This window comes from Strongylocentrotus purpuratus, unplaced genomic scaffold (genome assembly GCF_000002235.5).
Source record: "Strongylocentrotus purpuratus isolate Spur 01 unplaced genomic scaffold, Spur_5.0 spur5_scaffold_20, whole genome shotgun sequence".
NCBI classification, from domain to species: Eukaryota; Metazoa; Echinodermata; class Echinoidea; order Camarodonta; family Strongylocentrotidae; genus Strongylocentrotus; species Strongylocentrotus purpuratus.
In genome coordinates, this window is record NW_022145606.1 from 36,784,703 (window position 1) to 36,806,542 (window position 21,840).

At 37.1% G+C, this 21,840-nt stretch overlaps 1 protein-coding gene across 1 annotated transcript in view; it reads right to left on the minus strand.

Moving 5' to 3' along the window:
• Positions 1 to 21,840, minus strand: part of LOC105446931 — a 52,652-nt gene that overhangs the window by 20,734 nt on the left and 10,078 nt on the right. Inside the window, exons 6-10 of the mRNA XM_030993908.1 lie at positions 15,476 to 15,664; positions 14,506 to 14,719; positions 5,504 to 5,630; positions 3,727 to 3,761; positions 1,393 to 1,707 (exon numbers count right to left, since the gene is read on the minus strand). Of these exons, the coding sequence (XP_030849768.1) occupies positions 1,393 to 1,707; positions 3,727 to 3,761; positions 5,504 to 5,630; positions 14,506 to 14,719; positions 15,476 to 15,664 (880 nt within the window). The remainder of the gene's footprint in view (positions 1 to 1,392; positions 1,708 to 3,726; positions 3,762 to 5,503; positions 5,631 to 14,505; positions 14,720 to 15,475; positions 15,665 to 21,840) is intronic.

Below are 21,840 nucleotides of genomic sequence, written 5' to 3' on the forward strand. Positions count from 1 at the left end.
TTCATTTGTCTGCGATGATGAGTGATTACATAATCAACATTGTCGCGTCAAATGAATGCCCTCATCAACATACACATTATCAGGTGGCGGTGGTCATGATGATCAAAGAAAGACCCTCATTATTAGTCCATCTGTAGTAGGGTCCATGGTTGCACAAACATAAGGACCCAATATATCAATATTCTGTGCAACCAAGTGAATTAACAATAACACGGCATCAGACTTGCGTGATTGGTAGGCAAATTGTAGAGGATCTATGTCAGGCCGAGGAGATTTTGCAAATCCAAATCTCCTTGGTCAGGCAGTATATTATGTGGGAAAATGTGCTTCTGAAGAAGTATGCGTTCAAAACATTTCCTCACCAATGAGGTGAGGGATATTGGCCGATAGTCATTTGGTTTAGATGCTTTGGGTGTTTTGGCCCCTGGTATTATTGTCGATGATTTCCAGCACAGTGGGACATGGTTTGGATTCAGAGATTCTTGAAAAAGAGTGACAAAAAGGGTGGCTAATAATTGCCAGGCACATACTGTCCGATCCCATTGATTTTTTGTGTGTGGATTAGTTCATGTGAAGTACATGGCAACATCGTTGTACTGAAATACAGTGGGTGTATCATTGAACTGTTTTAAAGTATTACAATCCTATTACTTTCGGCATCAAAACATTTGTCATCAAATCATGCATAAACAAATTAAATTCATTGGCTGTATCAAGAACAGATATATATTCTGACACTGGTGGAGATTTCTGCTTCTTGTTATAACCTGCCATCGTTTGCATACACTTCCAACCTTAACATGGATCATTAGATCTGAATTTACTCTCTTTTTGTTCTCTATATTTATCTATATTATCAGATTATTTGTGAAGATTTTTTTTTTTCTTCAAGTTACATCACCAATCAGATGAGTCTCTAATTGAACGCTATCCAGATGTAAATGGGTGCCTTGGCAATTGCTGGGGCAATAATAATTGCATGGTCATTAGGAGTAGTAGCAACGCCGCTGATGATCTTAACGTGAGTAAACAACGTACATTGTCATTATTGATATTTGAATTATTAATATTAGAATAATTATCAGCATCATTTGCATTATAATTATGATAACTATACTACTAATAATACTTTTCATTCTGTCCTAGGCCTAGACCCTAGCCGTATTATCATTTTCGTCTATCACAATCTTTTACTCCACTCAGTTGGATTTTCCTAAGATGTGTTCAGTTTGGTTAGATTACAATTTTCATGCCTGTAAAATAGCGACTTGCTGGAATGCTTTCCATTTAGTTGGAGGGTATGTGATAACAACTGAATTTCCAAAATACAGCTATTATCATAAGATTTAGACATGTTAATGAACAGTTGGTTTCTTCATCAAATTGCTTTACCGTGATTCAAGGAGTACAGTACGACCTGTACTTTTGTCGGATCAATGAGGTTGGCACAATGGGGTATATTCAATCTGACAGGTTTCCCTGACACAAACTGTAATCCTGACGGAAGACACTGGAAGACATATGTAACGAGCGTCTCGTCGTGTTTCAGAGTGATTTCAGGTGGGATGTCTGTGAGAACGTTTACAGTAATCGTTTCACTAGAACCCTCTGGTAGTGCACCGGGAGGAATGGAAAGAGTGAGTCCGTATGACGGGATCTGTAGCTCTCCTCCAGTATGGTCAAAGATTCCTTCCGAATGGTATTTGTCTACGATTTAAAAAAAAGTAACATTATCAAAACACGTATCAATTATGATGCGAGGAGATATCGCATTATTTGCTATGCATGTTAATTGCATTGTGTATTTAAAATACTTTCAATAAATTCTTAAGCACGATTTTCCCCCTGAAAATTACCCCTAGGACGATCAGCCCCTGGACAATCACCTCTAGGACAATTAACTCTTAGGTCAATTACTCCCTAGGAATTCTGGAGGCCTGTGTTTATTTTGCTCATATGAATTTGCCAGTTATATTGAGGAATATCATTGTTTTCTTATACTCTATTTGAGCCTATAAACTATTATCATGTTCCTTTTAAATCAGTGCTGCACCAAGTTGGGTGAGGCTGGTATTAGGGACTTTAAGATATGCACGACGAGAACGTGGACCGCCACGTGTGACATCCTTTTAAGGTAATGTGACGTCCTTTTAAGGCACTGCCGGGCACGGCCCAGTGCCTTAACACAATGTCACACGCGGCAGTCCACGCTCTCGTCGTGTTAATCTAAAAGTCCCTATTGTTGTGTAGCACCTGGACCTAAACCAGTAGGCCTACAAATATAGTTAGGGGGAGTCCAAGGAGTTAACAGTGTCGGGAGTATACATTATTGTAATATGTGCAAGATGATACAACTTTGTTTGGTGATCAAGTACATGTAGTAATATATTTTTGGTTCATTCAGAATGTAATCTGGTTGATATTATGGTCTATTTCTCATTGTGGAGTTTTCTCTGTATGCTACACTGGATCCTTCGGTATTTACTTTTAAATCATATTCATGGATTTTTCTCTATGAATAGCTTGATCCATTTTAAGAACTAATCAGGTTAGACACCCTGCTTATATTATTATTGTTAGTACATATCTTTTGTTTATATATTCTTACTACTAAGTCGAGCTTCTAAAGGAGTTAATAATTTAGTTTAAACTATTCTTGTTATGGAAACATGTGGTTTGGGAAACATGTATAATTCTTCAATTGTTGGTAAATTCATACAACAGTGAAATGTTTGGTATTCTTGTTGTATCTTCATGCAGGTTCTTTCTGGGTTTTCTTCCATGTGTTTTGTTTTGACAGGAGGAATACAGTATAATGAGGCCTCGAGCCACTGATCTTCTTGTCCAATTATTTCCTGTCTTACACACACATACACCAAGTTTTAAATGTTAGACCAAGCATCTAATATTTAATTATCTTGGTAACTGGAAGACATTCATTGTAGTTCGTTAAACAATAGGGGTAGTATGGGATAATTTCGGCTATTGACAGATTAGCCGATTGATTACGCTCATTCTGTAGGAGTCAGGGTCTGCCTAGGTCCTCTTTCCAGATACCCCCAACCCCATTACGACATGTATCTCGAATTGAGTTCCCTCTGATGTGTAGACAATTTCCAGTTTAGGGTACAACTAAAATAGGTGACATGATCAGACATTCTCATTTATCATTCAAACACAACACCCAGATTCCTGATTGCAGGAGAAAGGGGAATGTGTTGATCATCACTAGAAAAGGAGAGATCAATGGTAATAACAATGTGCCTGCCTCTGACGTGGCCTGACAAATGATTTTGAATTAGACAAAGAAAGAATGAATAAATTCAACTGCGTTTACTGCCGTATTGATAAATCTAACTTATCATTTTAATACATCACATTCACTTTAAATAATGTTTATTACTTATAGCTGTAAAATTGGGCATATAGATTCATGTATAAAGGAATTCTTTAAAAAAATCCTACATCAAAATGTTATCGAAAAATGTCTAAAACTGAGGTACCTGCACTGTTTAAAGAGTGATTTTACAATAAAAGTACACACAAACTCGCATTTCATGTTTAATTAGTGGTATGGAAATTTTAAACAAACATCGCTTAATTTAAATTGGATAGATAAGAACATGTAAACATGGCCTACTAACTGCACTTTGAAATTGGAACATGATTCATTTCTTTACTTGCCAAAAATAAAATAATAATATTAAATGTATAGCAGATACCTACCTTCATCTTCATGTTGCTCGTCGAAACTCAGAACTCTAAAACGAAAGATCAAAATTTATAAATAAAATTTGAGCAATAGTGAGGTGATTGTTTACACTACATTCCTGCCTCTCCCTTTCGTGACTAATAGGGGCCATTATCATATGAGATAAAGGACATTAATCAGAATTTTGGTTGGAAAGGTTTGTATAGCTTATCCTGGGTAAAAGTTTGCACTATAATTCTGAAAAAGTCGTATTGATCCTCGTCATAACATTGTGGTCTTTTTGGTCATTATGGTCACTTTTGGTAAAGATCAGGGGTAATTCTTCCTATTGTCAGTAAAGGAGATTTGCTGGACCTATTCTATTTATTTTTTTAAATAAACATTCGAAATCATTTGGAATCAATTGATGAGTGGGTTTAGACATCCAAATTGCATATAAACTTTGCGCTGATATCAATCTCATTGACTGAATTAACACCGTTTGGACTGTTCTGGTCATTTTGGCTACTTTGAAGCAAATCATTTACGCAACATTTTTAACAAACTTATGTGAACAGGGGGGGGGGGGGGGAATTAAATTGGCTTGAAATTGAGCAAAATCTGTGACAGGTAAGATTTTGTAGACTGGTCCCAAGTAAAACATTGTGCTGATTTCAAAATGTCACCTTTATTTGTATGTTGACATTTTGGAAATTAGGGTCACTTTTTGGCTAAAAATGAGCAAAATTGTAAAAACAGTGTAATTTAATGAAACCAATTGTTTTAGAATCAGCATATATATATATATATATATATTTTAAAATCGGTTTCAAACATGTGTTTCCATTTACTTTCATAGACATTTTAAAATTATGTTTAACTGTGCAAATTCATTCAATAAGATTAATTGTTCTGATCTTGCTACTGATCAGCACACATTTTTATATGGTATTTGGACGTCAAAACCTACATATATCCATAAATTGATTGTAACCAAAAATTTGGCCTGATTACGGACAAAAGTTGATAACAATTGTGGTGGGTCCACTTGACTATTTTTTCTAGCACCTGTGCACGTTTGTTCATTTAATAGGCTTACTAAATTTACTTTACTGATAATTTTTAGGGGCAAATTACCTCTGACCAAAACTAATCATATTGCTCAGTTTTAGCCCGAAAGTGGCCCAAAATGACTAAAATTGAGTAGGGTCAAGAATACAGATATTTTATTTCATCAGCATAAAACTTTATCACGGGCAATGTCTTCAAACCTTTCCAACCAACATTCTAATTAAAGCCTTTATCTCCTGGGTACATGTTTTCACTAAAAATTGTCTAAACCAACAACCCGATGGAAATATTGAAGCCGCTTTTGCAAGGATCAACTGAGTACTGTCCTCTTTAATGCCAAAAAATGCTTAACGCAACACAGATCATCTACGTTGAATATACATACATCCAGAAATGGGGGACGTTATTTCGTCAAATTCTTTCAAGCCGTATGCTATTTTTTATTTTTTCATTAAGTAAGATGGGGGCATATCTCCACGATACAGATACGTAAACAAATCTGAATTTTAGTCAAAATGGACTAAGAGAACATAACGTTATTAAAAGCATTAAAGTATTGCAAAACCTTAAATGAAAATATTGTACCAAAACCCAAACAATCAAGAAAATTCTTGTTTACAACTTTAGGTCTATGCTGGCTTATAGATAACTACATGTATCTAAGAACGATAAAGAGGGAATATTATTACAGTTTTACAATTATCCTGTCTATGGGATTAGGGATTAGGAAATAATTCTAACCTGGCATTGGACATAGAAACTTCACCAGCTGCTGCTGATCCATCTTGAGGAGGAATCTCGACTGATGTGAATGCTGACGGTCTTTGGGATGCGGAAACAGGTTTTCTTGATGATGTCTCGGTTGAATCTGATTGAAAGAATATAAATTGTATTAACTTCGTTAAAATATTTATTCATTATGTTTGTTAATGCTTGTAAAATTGTGCTGCATTAGACATTAATTTATCATTTAAATACACAAATAAACATTTTAAAATGATTTAATCTTGTTAACTCAATTTAATAGTTGTATACTGATCTGCAATTTGTGGTAGTGAGATTGTGTTTAAAGGATTCATTTTTTCAAATTAATATTAGTGAGATCCAGGGGCGTCGCCAAAGGGGGGGTGTGGGGGGGTGCGACACCCCCCCACCTGTCAGGATTTTGTCGGTAAAATTGCGCTGCCGTCGGGAAAAAAGGGAAAAGGGGGAGGGAAAAAAAGAGAGGGAAAAAAAAGAGGGAAAAAAAGAGAGGGAAAGGGAAAGAAAAGGAAAAAAAGAAAAAGGAAAAGAAAAGAAAGAAAGGAAAAGGAAGGAAAGAAAGGAAAAGAAAGGAAAGAAAAGAGAAGAAAGAAAGAAAAAAAGAAAAAGAGGGAGGAGAGGAAAGAAGGTCAAGAAAGAAAAGAAAGAAAAGGAAAAAAAGAGAAAAAAAGGATTAAAATGGAAACAAAAGAAACGGGGGATGAAAGAGAGGAGAGAGAGGCAGGCGCGGATCCACGGGCCCAATTCTACCGGCCCGGCTATGGCAAGCCCATTGTGTAAAAACTAGATAAACTCAGTTTATCAGAAAAACTGTGTTTATCAATGAGAAACTCAGTTTATCAACTGATAAACTGAGTTTTTCTGATAAACTGAGTTTATCAACTGATAAACTCTGTTTATTTGATAAACTCTGTTTATCTGTTGATAAACTGAGTTTATCAACTGATAAACTATGTTTATCTGAGAAAAACAGAGTTTATCTAGTTTTTACACAAAGGGCTTGCCATAGCCGGGCCGGAAGAATTGGGCCCGTGGATCCGCGCCTGGAGAGAGGGGAGGTAACAGTCTGAGAGAGGAGGGGTGGGTGTAAAAGAGAGAAGGTGGTTGTTGGGTGGAGTTGTTTCGGCTGTTTCGGTATTCTTGCTCGATGCTCGTGTACTATATCAATGCAGACGTTTGAAGTCGGTGAGATGTATATTGTCGGTCGGCCTACAAGTTTTTTTTCCCTACGAACTGTGACTTCGTATCTGCTGTGACGACTTCTAGAGTGACTACAACTACAATACTTGTATTTTCTCGAAGTTTCACTTTCCTATAATATCAGCTAAAGGAATCAGAGGTTTAACATTTTCGGGGAAACTAAATTCAAACAAGGTTTAAGAGTCAACAATGGTACGACGAATCGTCTTCCTTTCTCTATATTGTGATGAAACGCCAAAATTCCGCGCTTCGCGCGGAAGGGGAAAACGTCATTTAGACGAGTCGAGAACGGTACAACGAATCGCCTTCTTTCTCTAATAATTTAAAGGAAACTTCAAAGCTTTCGCGCTTTGTGCGAGAGGGAGAACTGAATTCAGACAAAATTAAATGGGCTTATTAAGAGCCGAAAAAGGTACAACGAATTATCTTCTTTCTCTAATAATTCAAGGAAACGTCAAAGCTTCTGCGATTCGCGCGAGAGGGAGAAACTGAATTTAGATGAATAGGGCTTAATAAGAGTCGAAAACGGTATGACAAATCGTCTTCCTTTCTCTATATTGTGATGAAACCCCAAAAATTTCGCGCTTTGCGCGGTAGGGGAAAACTTCATTAAGACGAGTCGAGAACGGTACAACGAATAGTCTTCTTTCTCTAATGATTTAAGGAAACGTCAAAGCTTCCGCGCTTCGCGCGAGAGGGGGAAACTGAATGCAGACCAATAGGACTCATTAAAAGTCGAAAACGGTACAACAAATTGTGTTCTTTCTCTAATAATTTAAGGAAACGTCTAGGCTTCCGCACTTCGCGCGAAAGGGGAAAATTAATTCAGATTAATAGGGCTTAATAAGAGTCGAAAACGGTACGACGAATAGTCTTCCTTTCTCTATATTGTGATGGAACGCCAAAAATTCCGCGCTTCGCGCGAAAAGGGAAAACTTCATTTAGACGAGTCGAGGACGGTACAAGGAATCGCCTTCTTTGTCTAATAATTTAAAGGAAACTTCAAAGCTTTTGCGCTTCGCGCGAGAGGGGGAAACTGAATGCAGACAAATAGGGCTCATAAAAAGTCGAAAACGGTAAAACGAATCGTGTTCTTTCTCTAATAATTTAAGGAAACGTCAAAGCTTCCGCGCTTCGCGCGAAAGGGGAAAACTAAATTCAAACAAGGTTTAAGAGTCAACAATGGTACGACGAATCGTCTTCCTTTCTCTATATTGTGATGAAACGCCAAAAATTCCGCGCTTCGCGCGAAAAGGGAAAACTTCATTTAGACGAGTCGAAAACGGTACAACGAATCGTCTTCTTTCTCTAATAATTTAAGGAAACTTCAAAGCTTCCGCGCTTCGCGCGAGAGGGGGAAACTGAATTCAGACAAAATTAAAAGGGCTTATTAAGAGTCGAAAACGGTACAACGAATCGTCTTCTTTCTCTAATATTTCAAGGAAACATCAAAGCTTCTGCGCTTCGCGCGAGAGGGAGAAACTGAATTCAGATTAATAGGGCTTAGTAAGAGTCGAAAACGGTATGACAAATCGTCTTCTTTTTTTTCTAATAATTCAAGGAAACGTGAAAGCTTCCGCGCTTCGCGCGAGAGGGAGAAACTGAATTCAGATTAATAGGGCTTAATAAGAGTCGAAACCGGTACGACAAATCGTCTTCTTTCTCTAATAATTTAATGAAGCGTCAAAACTTTCGCGGGAGGGGGAAAAGCTTCATTCAAGCAAGGATTAAGAGTTGAGAACGGTACAATAAATCGTCTTCTTTTCCGAATAATTTAAGGAAACGTCTAAGCTTTCGCGCTTCGCGTGGGAGGCGTATCACCCACATCCCCTTATGAGCGCGCTTCGCGCGCTCTTTAAGTGATTCGCTTGCTCACTATACCGCCCCTCCATAAAATAAGATCCTAGCTCCGCGCCTGCATTAAAATATAGATCTATAGCTATAATGCTGACTAAGTTGACGAAATAATTCGTATATTTATGTCGTCGAGGAAAATGACCATTTGCGCATACGCAAGTACTATAGATAGTCCATAGGAAATACAATTTAGCCTTCGGCCCCAGGTTTATAGGGTTAAATATGTAGATATTGGACATTTAATTTTGTCGGTGATTGGTTGCTAGTTTTGTCGGTAATCGTTGGCCTCTACACCCCCCCCCCCCCCCCCCACTGAAAATGGTCTAGCGACGCCCCTGGTGAGATCCTTTCATTTCAGTTAAAGGTAATACAAAGTTTTGGTATGGGGTCATGAATTCGGTTCAGATGAGCATATTGGAATCATTATGTGATCCTACAATATTCACTGATCGTTGCCGCGGTTGAAATAGTCTAAATGGACGAAATTGTAAGTAATAAACTCTGTATGTTGTATACATGTAGCTCCCTCTCAACGTCAAGATATGAATTAAGTTATAAAACAATGTTTCTTGACTAAAATCGACCGATTAGTTATGCTCGTTTGGAAATTATATATCACGAATACATATTCTGAGATGTTTATGGTCACAGCTACCATTGTACGGCCGTAGGCGCTATTTGAAATTTATCAAAATTTACCGGGAGCACCGGTAAATTTTTATATTCAATTTTTCTCGAAAGCAGAAGTATTTTAGGAGCTAATTTTTTTAGTGCTTATGAATCACTCTCCACCCAATTTTCAAAATTTCCCAAAACTTTGTATTACCTTTAAGCTTCTTTTTTTAAATGGGGGGGGGGGGGGGGGGGTCCCTTTTGGAAAACTACTTTGATAATTTTTCCTCCTCTCATGTCGTTTGTTAACACAATCTAACCTCCTTCCAAACAAAATTAACCTAAAATAAGTCAGTTTCAATGGCCTTGTAAGTTACCTTTTGAAATGGGAGGATATGACGATAATGTATTACATAATCAGAAAATGATTTCTATGAGACATACAGTGCGACCCAGCAAAAACGGAAACCAAGAATTATCGTTGTTTTATCATAACTTAGTCAAATTTATAATCAATAAATGACACATATTTGGAAAGCTGAGATCCTCCTCTTTAATTTGATGCAAGTCATCTGATACATATTTCACGCATGAGTGATTAAAATGAATTTGAAGAGAGGTAACCAAAAAGTTATGAGTGTCTGTCCTTTCATATAACACCTCAATCAGGAAAAATGAGCAAGGAATAACAAAGTTATGCTTGTTTAAAGTAGTGCTTGCATTTCCATAATTTCATTAAACTAATTCGTTTTCACTGGATGCTTTCCGTAGCAAAAAACGGAATTAACAAAAGACTTACACATGTAACTCCGTTTCGTTGACAATCAGCCATAGACGAAAGACTTCATGCATAGCTTAATGTCAACGGAACGGATTTAAGTCTTTTGTCAATTCTGAATAAATCTGTGGCGCCTTAGTTTAGATAGAAACTAGATGGAATTCGACTGCGCGCAGTCGAAAATGATGCCTCCGTCATAGAGCAATTTTACAAACCAAAACAGAAGACATTTTTCGAATTCAAGTTCAATTGTAATCCATTAACAGGTTCTCAGAATATCGTGATTACAAGCAATTTCTCATATACATATATGACCCTTTGATCTTTGACCTCATGACCCTAAAATCTACTCAGTTCATTGGCTCTGCAAGATGTCCTGAGTTAATAGTAATCCATCTGTCAGTTCTAATGAGAATGTGTTCACAAGCTATTTTTGCATACATAATGAGCCCATGACCTTTGACCTTTGATCTTATGAACCAAAAATCTACTCAGTTCATTGGCTCTGCAAGTAACATACATGACCTAATTTTGGCAGGAATCCATCAATCGGTTCTTGAGAACGCGATCACGAGCTGTTTTTGCATACATAATGTGCGTTGTGGCCTTTGACCTTTGACCTCGTGACCCCAAAATCTAATCAGTTCATCTGCTCTGCAAGTAACATACATGACCTAAGTTTAGCAGCAATCCATCAATCGGTTCTTGAGATAACGCAATCATGAGCTGTTTTTGCATACATAATGTGCGCTGTAGCCTTTGACCTTTGACCTCGTGACCCCAAAATCTAATCACTTCATCGGTTCTGCAAGTAACATACATGACCTAAGTTTGGCAGCAATCCATTACTCGGTTCTTGAGATAACGCGATCACGAGCTGTTTTTGCATACATAATGAGCCCTGTGACCTTTGAACTTTAACCTCATGACCCCAAAATCTAATCAGTTCTTTGACTCTGCAAGATACATACATGACCAAAGTTTGGCAGGAATCCATCAATCGGTTCTTCAGATAACGCGATCACGAGCTGTTTTTGCATACATAATGAGCCCTGTGACCTTTGACCTTTGACCTCGTAACCCCAAAATCTATTCAGTTCATCGGCTCTGCAAGATACATACATGACCAAAGTTTGGCAGGAATCCATCAATCGGTTCTTCAGATAACGCGATCACGAGAACGGGACGTACGTACGTACAGACGTACGTACGTACAGACGTACGTACAGACGGACGGACGGACAACCCGAAAACATAATGCCTCCGGCTACTTCGTAACGGAGGCATAAAAACAAAATAGAGCTTACTCCCTCTCGGAGGAACTTGGGTTTTGGGGATTAAAGCCCTACCAAAGGGCACGAGCGAATTGACATGGTTTTGAACCCGGGACTTCTCGCTTACAAGACCACTGCTTTTCCACTGAACCATGTTTTGTGAATAATAATAATGATAGCATTAACAATATTGATTATTAAAATACAAAAAAAGTTATTATAAGAATGATAATTAATAATAATAATTAAGATGATAATTAAGATGATAAAGATGATGATGATTAATAATAATAATAATAATAATTTTAATAATATTTCAACTAAAATTAGTAGTTGTAATAATAATAATATCCCATGTTTATATAGCGCTCAATACATCGATCCAACGATGTGCCTAAGCGCTTTACAGATATATTATTACCCCGTTCATCGGATTCATGCAGGCTTAACCACACACAATGTATGCACATTTCCACTCCCTGGCGAGCATTCCACAAGCGCGCACTTGCTCGTCCAACCATAATTATGAACTTTCGCATCCTACCAGGTACCCATTTAACACCTGGGTGGAGAGTAGCAAGTGCAGGTAAATATCTTGCAAAAGGATATATGTTATAATAATAATAATAATGAAATTATAATCATATTGTTCAACATCGTTTAACCCTATCTTAACTGGGCTATTTCAGACCAGGTTTTTACTGGGGGGGGGGGGGGGTCAATTTGACCCCCCCCCCCTAAGATCTCGGCCGTTTTACCGCTGATCGCCGCGAAAATTTGCATGCATGTCAAGTGAAGTGTATAGAATACTATGGTAATTTCACATTTTTGAAAAATTCACTCATTTGCATATTTATGGTAATTTATGCAAAGAAGGTCATAAAATTCACATTTCTGACAATAAATCATAGATTATTCATATTTAAGTATTCTTTTTCACTACATATATTTATTAGACCATTTGGAATAATAAAACACAAAAAATTGGAAGAGCAAGGTTATTCCTTATGTTATCTCTTGTTTTTATAATTTCTTATGTATTTCATTGTTTTTTTAACTCATGTATTTTTTTGTTTTTGTTTTTTTATTTCATTTATAACTACAATTCAACTATTTTGACCCCAAAACAAACATCTAAACTTTAAACAAGGCTGAATAACCAATGTTTTATCTATTTTTAGGAAAAATGACTTTTACATATGTTTTGTACACAAATCACGAAAATGAGCGATTTTCGGGCTGACATGCAAAGACAAAAGTTCACGTGACCGTGTAACCGTAGGTCCGATTTTCGAAAAAATTGTTTTAAAAGATGCGCAAGACTCGAAAGTAAAAAGTCATGAAAGGAAAATTTTATATTTGCAGCGGTTTCGGAGTAGTTAATAGGGTTAATGGATTAAATTCTAAGGAGGGTGTGACAATAGGTAGACAATAAAATGACAACAAATATTCAATACCCCAACCAAAGCTAACGTTCACACAACGTATTCGCCTTATTGGTGTCAACAATAATTCCTCATGTTTTTGTACTGAATATAATTAAGGCTGTAGCAAAAGTCATCTGATCATTTACATTATTAAAGGATTATACCTAATTAAAGCAGACAGTTCAGCGTTTGCTAATAATTGATAACTTGCAGCGAGTTTCTTTTAAAAGAGGATATAAAAAGTCTTTTTTAGTAATAAACATGTTGAAAAGTATATATTTCCAAGTAAATTGGCCTGTGAAGTTTAAAAGTAAATAACAAATAACTAGATGGAATTCGACTGCGCGCAGTCGAAAATGATGCCTCCGTCATAGAGCAATTTTACCAACCAAAACAGAAGAAATTTTTCAAATTCAAGTTCATTTGTAAGTTCTCAAAATATCATGATTACAAGCAATTTCTCATATACATATATGACCCTTTGAACTTTGACCTCATGACCCTAAAATATACTCAGTACATTGGCTCTGCAAGATGTCCTGAGTTTAATAGTAATCTATCTGTCAGTTCTAATGAGAATGCGTTCACAAGCTATTTTTGCATACATAATGAGCCCATGACCTTTGACCTCATGACCCAAGAATCTACTCAGTTCATTGGCTCTGCAAGATACACACATGATCTAAGTTTGGCAGGAATCCATCAATCTGTTCTAATGATAATGCGATCACAAGCAATTTTTGCATACATAATGAGCCGCGTGACCTTTGACCTCATGACCCCAAAATCTAATCAGTTCATCGGCTCTGCAAGTAACATACATGACCAAAGTTTGGCAGGAATCCATCAATCTGTTCTTGAGATAACGCGATCACGAGCTGTTTTTGATATATAATGAGCCCTGTGACCTTTGACCTTGACCTCGTGACCCCAAACTCAAAGCAGTTCATTGGCTCTGCAAGATAAATACATGACCAAAGTTTGGCAGGAATCCATCAATCGGTTCTTCAGATAACGCGATCACGAGCTGTTTTTGCATACATAATGAGCCCTGTGACCTTTGACCTTTGACCTCGTGACCCCAAAATCTAATCAGTTCATAGGCTCTGCAAGATACATACATGACCAAAGTTTGGCAGGAATCCATCAATCGGTTCTTCAGATAACGCGATCACGAGAACGGGACGTACGGACGTACGGACAACCCGAAAACATAATGCCTCCGGCTACTTCGTAACGAAGGCATAAAAACATAATTTGTGTTTACAGCTTATGATGTTAATTATAATTTTAAAATGGAGTGTTATACAAGGATTTACTCTTACTAATTAAAGTTGCGTTTTACCACTTTTTAGTGAAGATGAACCGCAGTCATAAAAGTTGTGAACAGGCACTCTATTTTCATGATTTGTCTGGAACAATAGTCTAAGATAATTTTGTTTAATTAGTATCGAATATGCACAGGCAGGCTTATCTTTGACAAGACCGTTTATATTTCAAACGTCTATAGTACTGCATTAAGGGATATGCAACCTTTAATCAATCATCCAATTATACAATTTTGTATGTTTATACCTAATAATGATGATAACAATGATTCTATAGCGCCGGTATCCGCAAGCAAGACGCTGATGGCGCTTGCTCCAAAACATAAAACATGATCTAGAGGTATCGTGGTCTATTGGATTCATCGCTAGACTGTGAATCACATGGTTCGTGGTTTGAGTCCCACTGATGGAGGGAACATCTAAATATGATGGTGTCACTTCAAATGCTACAGAGGTCTAAAAAGAATTTATTGAGTTCTTTGACAAGATGTTTCGTCATGCTTACTTTGGTCCGAATCTGCCACAATTCCTGCCTTCTGAACTGAGTGCTGCACGGACTCTGGCACGATTCCTGCCTTCTGACCTGAGTGCTGCACGGACCCTTGATGGACTTTACTTTGAAGGAGATGTCCGATGTATTCACGTTGTTGCCTAACATCCATTTTCCTCAACTCTTCTGACCTTTCATCCAAGTGAAGCCTCTTGTTAAAGAAATGGTTCTGTGTGTAAGATAAGGCAAAACTTTTTCAAACAAATAAACAATGTTATTTTGTATTCTATCTCTCTCTCTTTCTCCATCGCAAACACAAATAGCTATCATATTTTGTAACATATTCTATGTATACAGGGCAATATAACAATTTTGGTACCCCGAGTGTGGATCTAAGTTGTATGAAAATCGACCCTGTACTCACAAGCTTTCTGGACTGTTGAGGCTTTCTATTGTCATAATGACTAAACATCATGATTAATAACATCTAGTTTAGTAATGATTATCGTATGTATAAATCTTAGCCTATCCAAGAGTATTTTCTCGAAAAAACTGCATTTGTAAACAAGGATACCAATAATTTTGAAGTATCTCTCCTCCATGGTATTTTGTTCCTCTTATGAGCTTATGTTGATAATTTTATGAATATTGTTTTTTACTAAACTGTTTTTACTTCATGGGAGACTAACATTGGTAAAAATGTGCTACTTTGTATAAATATCATAAATCAATAGATGAATAGCTAGATAGGTAAATAGATAGATTAATATATATATATATATATATATATATATATATAAATAAACAAATAAATGAATAAATTAATAATGAATATAACAATTACTGTACTCCCTACATGAAAGGTGATCATCAATCCAAAAGAAATATAAGCCATTTGGTACAATTTAAAGCTAGAACATCTAAAACAGCTAAAACAATTATCATAAACATGAAGTCTTGAGAAAGAAGATACATAAACAAATACCATTGAAGAAGGACCCTGAAGAGCAATCTCCCGGTAGAAGTCTTCGAGAAACCATGAAGGAGTTTCATGTGAATCCTTAATCGTGAGGTCAGTGAGACAGGGAAGGATGCAAAGAAATCTGGCGAGATTCCTGGATGCCATGGGATCGAAGTTGTCCAAACACCGACCCTCCATGCGTTCATTCTGAATCTGTTAGAAAAATATCCAAAAATAGCCAACTTGTGAACATATTCATTCATTTGAATTTATGAAATACTAAAGCACATTGATCACCTGATTGAGCATTTAATTGTTTTAAAGTACATAATATGTATAAGCATTACAAACACCCTTGTAGCCAGGATTATGTTTGGAGAGGTAGTCGGATCATGCGCTCTAGTTGGTCTTCAAATGTCTTAATACCGGTAACTCTTTTAAACACATAATGATAATTTCTGCTGAGCCTACCTAATATGTACCCCACATAACATATACTTTGTAATTTCAAAGTATATCGAAAACATTTTCCATGTTTCAAATTTTTAGAGCAGTTCAGAGTAGAATTTTGTTTAGTTCTGCATTATTTTCAGAATTCCCTCTGAAATTGCCGCCCCTTCTGGCATTAACCATTGTACAGAGTTGAAAGAAATTTCATTACATTGCGTAAGCCTATGGTACACTAGCCAGTTTTGTTGATGAGAGAAAGGTCTACTGGAGGGGGAAAAATAGGCGCAAAGCTTGGGGGCGGTGGGGGCGTTCCCCCCCCCCCAAAAAAAAAAAAGAGAGAGAGAGAGAAGGGAATTAGTAAGAGGACGTACAAAGAAAAAGGAGCAGACAGAGAAACATTTTTGAAAATTCAGACAAGGATTAAGAGTCGAGAATGGTACAACGCATCGTCTTCTTTCTCTAATAATTTAATGAAACGTCAAAGCTTCCACGCTTCCAACCACCTCCCGAAGCGCGCTCTGTAAATGATTACCACGGAAAGGTTGATCACTACCGCCCCCTAAAAAAAAATCCTAGCTAGGCGGGTGGAAAAAAAACTGACAACCTTTAAAGGTATTACAAAGTTTTGGGAAATTTTGAAAAATGGGTGGATAGTGATTCTTTACAATTTTGATATATTTGGATGCCCCTGTGGATAAATTAAAAACACCAGAAATTTTAGCCCCTAAAACATTTCTGCTTCCGAGAAAAATCGAATATAAAGATTTACCGGTGCTCCCAGTAAATTTTGATAAATTTCAAATAGCTCCTACGGCCGTACAATGGTAGCTGCGACCATGAAAATCTCGGAGTATGTAGTTGTGGTATATAATTTCCGAACGAGAATAGCTTATCGGTCGATTTGAGTCAATAAACATTGTTTTATAACTCAATTGATATCTTGACCTTGAGAGGGAGCCATTCAACATAAAGTGTTTATTATTTAAAGTTTCATAACTTTAGAGTCGATTTCGACCGTGACAACGATCACTGAATATTGCAGGATCGCATATGTTTCCAATATGTTCATTGGAACCAAATTCATGACCCAATACCAAAATTCTTCTTCTTCTTCTTGATTTGTTTTTGTTTGGCAATCAGTCACAGTTGACTATTTTTGCCACACACTATTTTTATGAATTATTTATATATATACATATGTACAATTTCATGTCATAAATGACTATTTTTAGGATTCTTTCTCTTTCCATCCTCTTTCCTTCCTCTTTTTTTCTTTTTAGACTCTATAACTTTTTTTTAGAGAGAAGATTCAATAAATTAATAATTTTGGAAAGAGACGACGGCCTAGCAAGTTGTGAATGAAAAACGCCTATAAACTAAAACTAAACGTACGTACTTGTGTTCACGCGCACGTGCGCGTTCAAATATCACCTCACGTATGCACATGTGTACTTCGCACTTACCCCACCCTTTTCAAAAATGCCATCTTACCAGTCTTTGAGGTATATTTCGCAGACTTTCGGTTTTAACCTAGGTCACTCCGGCATAGGTGAGGGGGTGCCAGCTAGCATGTGATGTTGGAGGTGATCACCGAATTGTTAGAAAAAGTAAAAGGTCAAATTAGTTACAAGTATTGTGGGCTTTATTGGTGCAAGAAAAAGGAAAAGAGAAGATTAAAAAAATAAAAAAATAAATAAATAAAAAACTCAACAACAATTTAATGGTTTTGATACAGCCGCTTTGTTCTTAAAACAAAGCGAACTATTGCTTTTTGTTTAACTATTTCTGAAAGTTTAAGTAGTGTCATGATTTCCTGTGGATGTGATAAATCAGTTTCTACGAGTAACATAGCTCTTTCTATTATGTACTTTGGGCATTCAGTGAGAAAGTGGTTTACAGTTTCAGTACGTCCTATGCAGTTATTGCAATGGCCTGTCGAGTGTATATTCAATCTGAAGAGATCTAAGTTCAAACCTATCACTCCTATTCTTAATCTATGGAGAATACTTTCTTCAAATCTGTTCAACTTACATTCATATGGTTGATTTACTGTAGGCAGTATATGTCTAAGAGAGCTATCAGAATTATTCCATCTGTCTTGCCAGAGTTTTATATACTTGCTGGTAATAATACTCTTTATTTCAGAAAAGGATAATTTATTACAAATTTCAATGTTATTTTGTAAAGCAGATTTTGCATAAAAATCTGCCATTTCATTTCCGTGTACACCACAATGGCTAGGAATCCATTCTAAGTGTATGTGTTTTCCTTGATACGATAATTTTGTACTTAATGTAATAATTTCAGTTACAAATGTAATATCTTTTTCATCCTTTATGGCGAGCAGGGCGCTTACGGAATCACAAAAAATAACAATGCCAACATACACATTAATGTTCTCTAGCCAATTAAGCGCAAGGACAATTGCAGCCAATTCGGCTCTGAAAGATGAGGTGTGATCCGCCAATCGTTTGGCTTGTTGAAAGGAGAATGCTGGTACATAAAAAGAAGCAGAACTTATTCCAAAACTTGGAACCTTTGACCCATCTGTATAGATGTGTAGTTATATTGGCCATTTGGTACTGATCAATTCTAAACTGCGTTGCCGTAAATAAGATGGGTTTTCATGTTTGTTCACTATTTCGCTTAATTCTATCGACACTTTGTATTACCTTTAACCTCTCTTAAATACTCCTGTCAACATAAAAATACAGCATTTAAGCATGTAAAGTCAATATGGGTAGACCTTTTTCTTTTGTTACGAGCCAGAGAGTTTGGGAACGTGCATGGTATCCCTCCGTTCATGGAGTGGGGGGGGGGGGGGCAGGGTTTAAACAGATATTCTTCTCACATGAATAAAATAAATAAGAGAGCTGTAGTACAAGCAAGGTCCCTTTGACTTTCTGCTTCATTCGTTTTCGTTTTCATTCCTTATGATCTTGTTTCCCTTCCTTTTCTCCCTTTTTTATTTATTTATTTATCTTTTTTTATATATTTTTTTTTTTCAGGGGGGGGGGGGGTCCTGGAGGCGACGCCCAAACACACCCTTGGCTAGGTGTTTTTTTCTAATTTGTCAAAGTTTCACTTTCAGCTTTCTATTTTTAATTTTTCCCCATTATTTTGTGGGAGCAGGAAGGTGATTCAGCTCAAGATATGACGAGCGTTCAGCACCCCCCTTTTTATCGAGATCGTTTTTGTTGCAGGCTGAACGTCGGTCAAAGAAACACAAAATAGGTTATTTATCAATTGATTTTGTTACCAGAAGCGAAAGCTCATGGTAGAGAACATCATGTAGCCTTAGAGTCGGTGAGACAAGGCAGAAGACATAAAAGCTTGTCTAAGGCATGTAATGCTGTTGAACAATAATGATTATCAATTCATAATGTGAATTACTCGCATTAATTTAATGAGGATCTGAGATTACAGTCACTAACTAAACGCACGCGCTCGCGCACCCCATCGTCGGTATGCACTATTGTTCGGCGGTTTGCCTTGAAACCTGTGAGACAGTGCATGTATACTTCTGCCCTCGTGCTTAGGAAAAATAATCCAGAAAATTTACCATTATTTGAAAAATTGTAGAAGATTTAGTTGTTTGTTGGTATGTTATAGTAGGGTATCTCCATTCAAGTGCTATGTTATGTTGGGTTATAATGCCAATGGTGTCTCCTGCAGTGACCTCATATGCTATTGCGCAATACAGCTCCAAAAGTTTTTTTTTTTTCTGAGTTTGCTGAGTTGTCATTTTTAAAGCTAGATTCCGGAAATATTGAAGATTTTTAAGAGAAATCATTGTCATATTGGGAATCTCTATCAAAAATTCTTCTACATGTCTTTTTGTTTCAATTTCAAGCCCGTTTTGGTTAGAGGGGCCCTTTAATTAAACAACTCTAGTTAGTCTCCATCGAAAATTTAAATACCTTTTCTGAGGCAATCCTTTAAAGGCTGTCTGTACTAGTTTGACTAGGTGTATAGGGTGAACTAAGTGGCCCCATGACAGAACCCTAAGCAACGCCGCAAGTATCCTCGACAGTTTGTGAGGTACTGGTCCCAACTTTAAAGATGTGACTCCGTTGTGAGAAGTACGATCTGAACCAGCTGAGGACAGTACCTGCGAGTCCATAATGACGGAACAATCGATCTATGAGGAGAGGGTGATCGATCGTGTCAAAAGCGACTGTAAAGTCTAATTGGACGAGTATGGCTTCCAAGTGCATGTCCAACGCAATCAAGATGTCGTTGTTGACGCGCAGTAAGGGCGTTTCTAAACTGTGGTGAGATCTATATGCCAATTGTGTCTGAGGAAGCAGGTCATGTGATGTCAGGTATTCCTGTATCTGGGCAACTGCAACCTTTTTGATGACCTTGCTAATGTGGCTGATGTTAGAAATAGGCCGCTAGTTTCAAGTTCTTCAGGTGAGAGACCAGGCTTCTTCAGCTTAGGAATCATGACAGCTTGCTTTAGCGAAACAGGAACAACCCCAGATTGTAGACTTTCGTTGACAATCTTAGTCATCACGGTTAGAAGTTCAGAAAAGCACTTCTTCAGAAGTGGTACAGGCATAGGGTTGAGGTCACAGGAAAATGTCGATGTGGACTTAACCCTATATAGCCCGGGCTATTTTGAAACTGCATAGCCCGGGCGGGGGGGGGGGGGCTTCTAAGGCCCCCCCCCCCTATGATCTCGGCCGTGAAACGCCCGATCGCCGTGAAAATTTGCATAAATGTCAAGTGAAGTGTATAGAATACTATGGTAATTTCAATTTTTTGAAAAATTCACTCATTTGCATATTTATGGTAATTTATGCAAATAAGGTCATACAATTCACATTTTTGCCCATAAATCAGACATTATTCATATTTAAGCATTCTTTCTAGCTACATATGTTTGTTAGACCATTTGGAATAATAATACAACACAACAAATTGAAAAACCAGGGTTTATTCCTTATGTTATCTATTGTTTTGATAATTTCTTATGTATTTCTTTGTTTTTTTAACTTATGTATTTTATTGTTTTTGTTGTTTTATTTCATTTCCAACTATAATTCAACTATTTTGACCTCAAAATAAACCCCTAAACTATAAACAAGACCAAATAACCAATGTTTTATCTCTTTATTTGAAAAATGAGATTTCCATATGTTTTGTACACAAATCACAAAAATGAGCGATTTTCGGGCTGACATGCGAAGACAAAAGGACACGTGACTTTGTAATGGTAGGTCCGATTTTCGAAAAATTTCTTTCAAAAGATGCGCAAGACTCAAAAGAAAAAAGTCACAAAATTTCAGTGCAAGATTTTCTTGCGTTAAAAAATTAGCGCGAAAAATGTCGAGGGGGGGGGGGCTTCTAAAGCCCCCCCCCCCCCCCCGGGCTAAATAGGGTTAAGAATGGTGAGAATCTCATCTTCCGTGGTGATATCGAATTCTAGCATTGATGATTGATGTGTCTCTAAGATATCGACGGATAGGTCATTATGAATCATATGATTCAGGTCATCTCGGAGATGTTTGATTTTCTCTTGGAACTAATCAGCGAACCGATTCGCAAGCTGAGCAAAACATTCGTGTTGAGGAAGGGTGTGGGCATGTACTGGTGAGGTTAGTTGACGTACAACATGGAACAGGTCTTTCTGATCTCAATCTAAGATCTTTGCCTGTATGTACTGATTCTTGGCCTGGTTGATCTCTTCGTTGTAGACCTTGCATTTTGTCTGGCAAATATCTTTGTCTACTTGGAGGGAAGACTTTATCATTTTACGTTCACATCGTCGTTTCTCCCATATCATCTTAAGCCGTCGGTCCTCTGGTTGCTTACTAACGGGCATTTATGCTTTCTTAGCAGTCAGGTAAAATAACCACCACTACTACTACTACTACTACTATTTCACCCAGGGTGGTCACTGACAGGGAGAAAGTAGCTACAAGTAGTTCAGT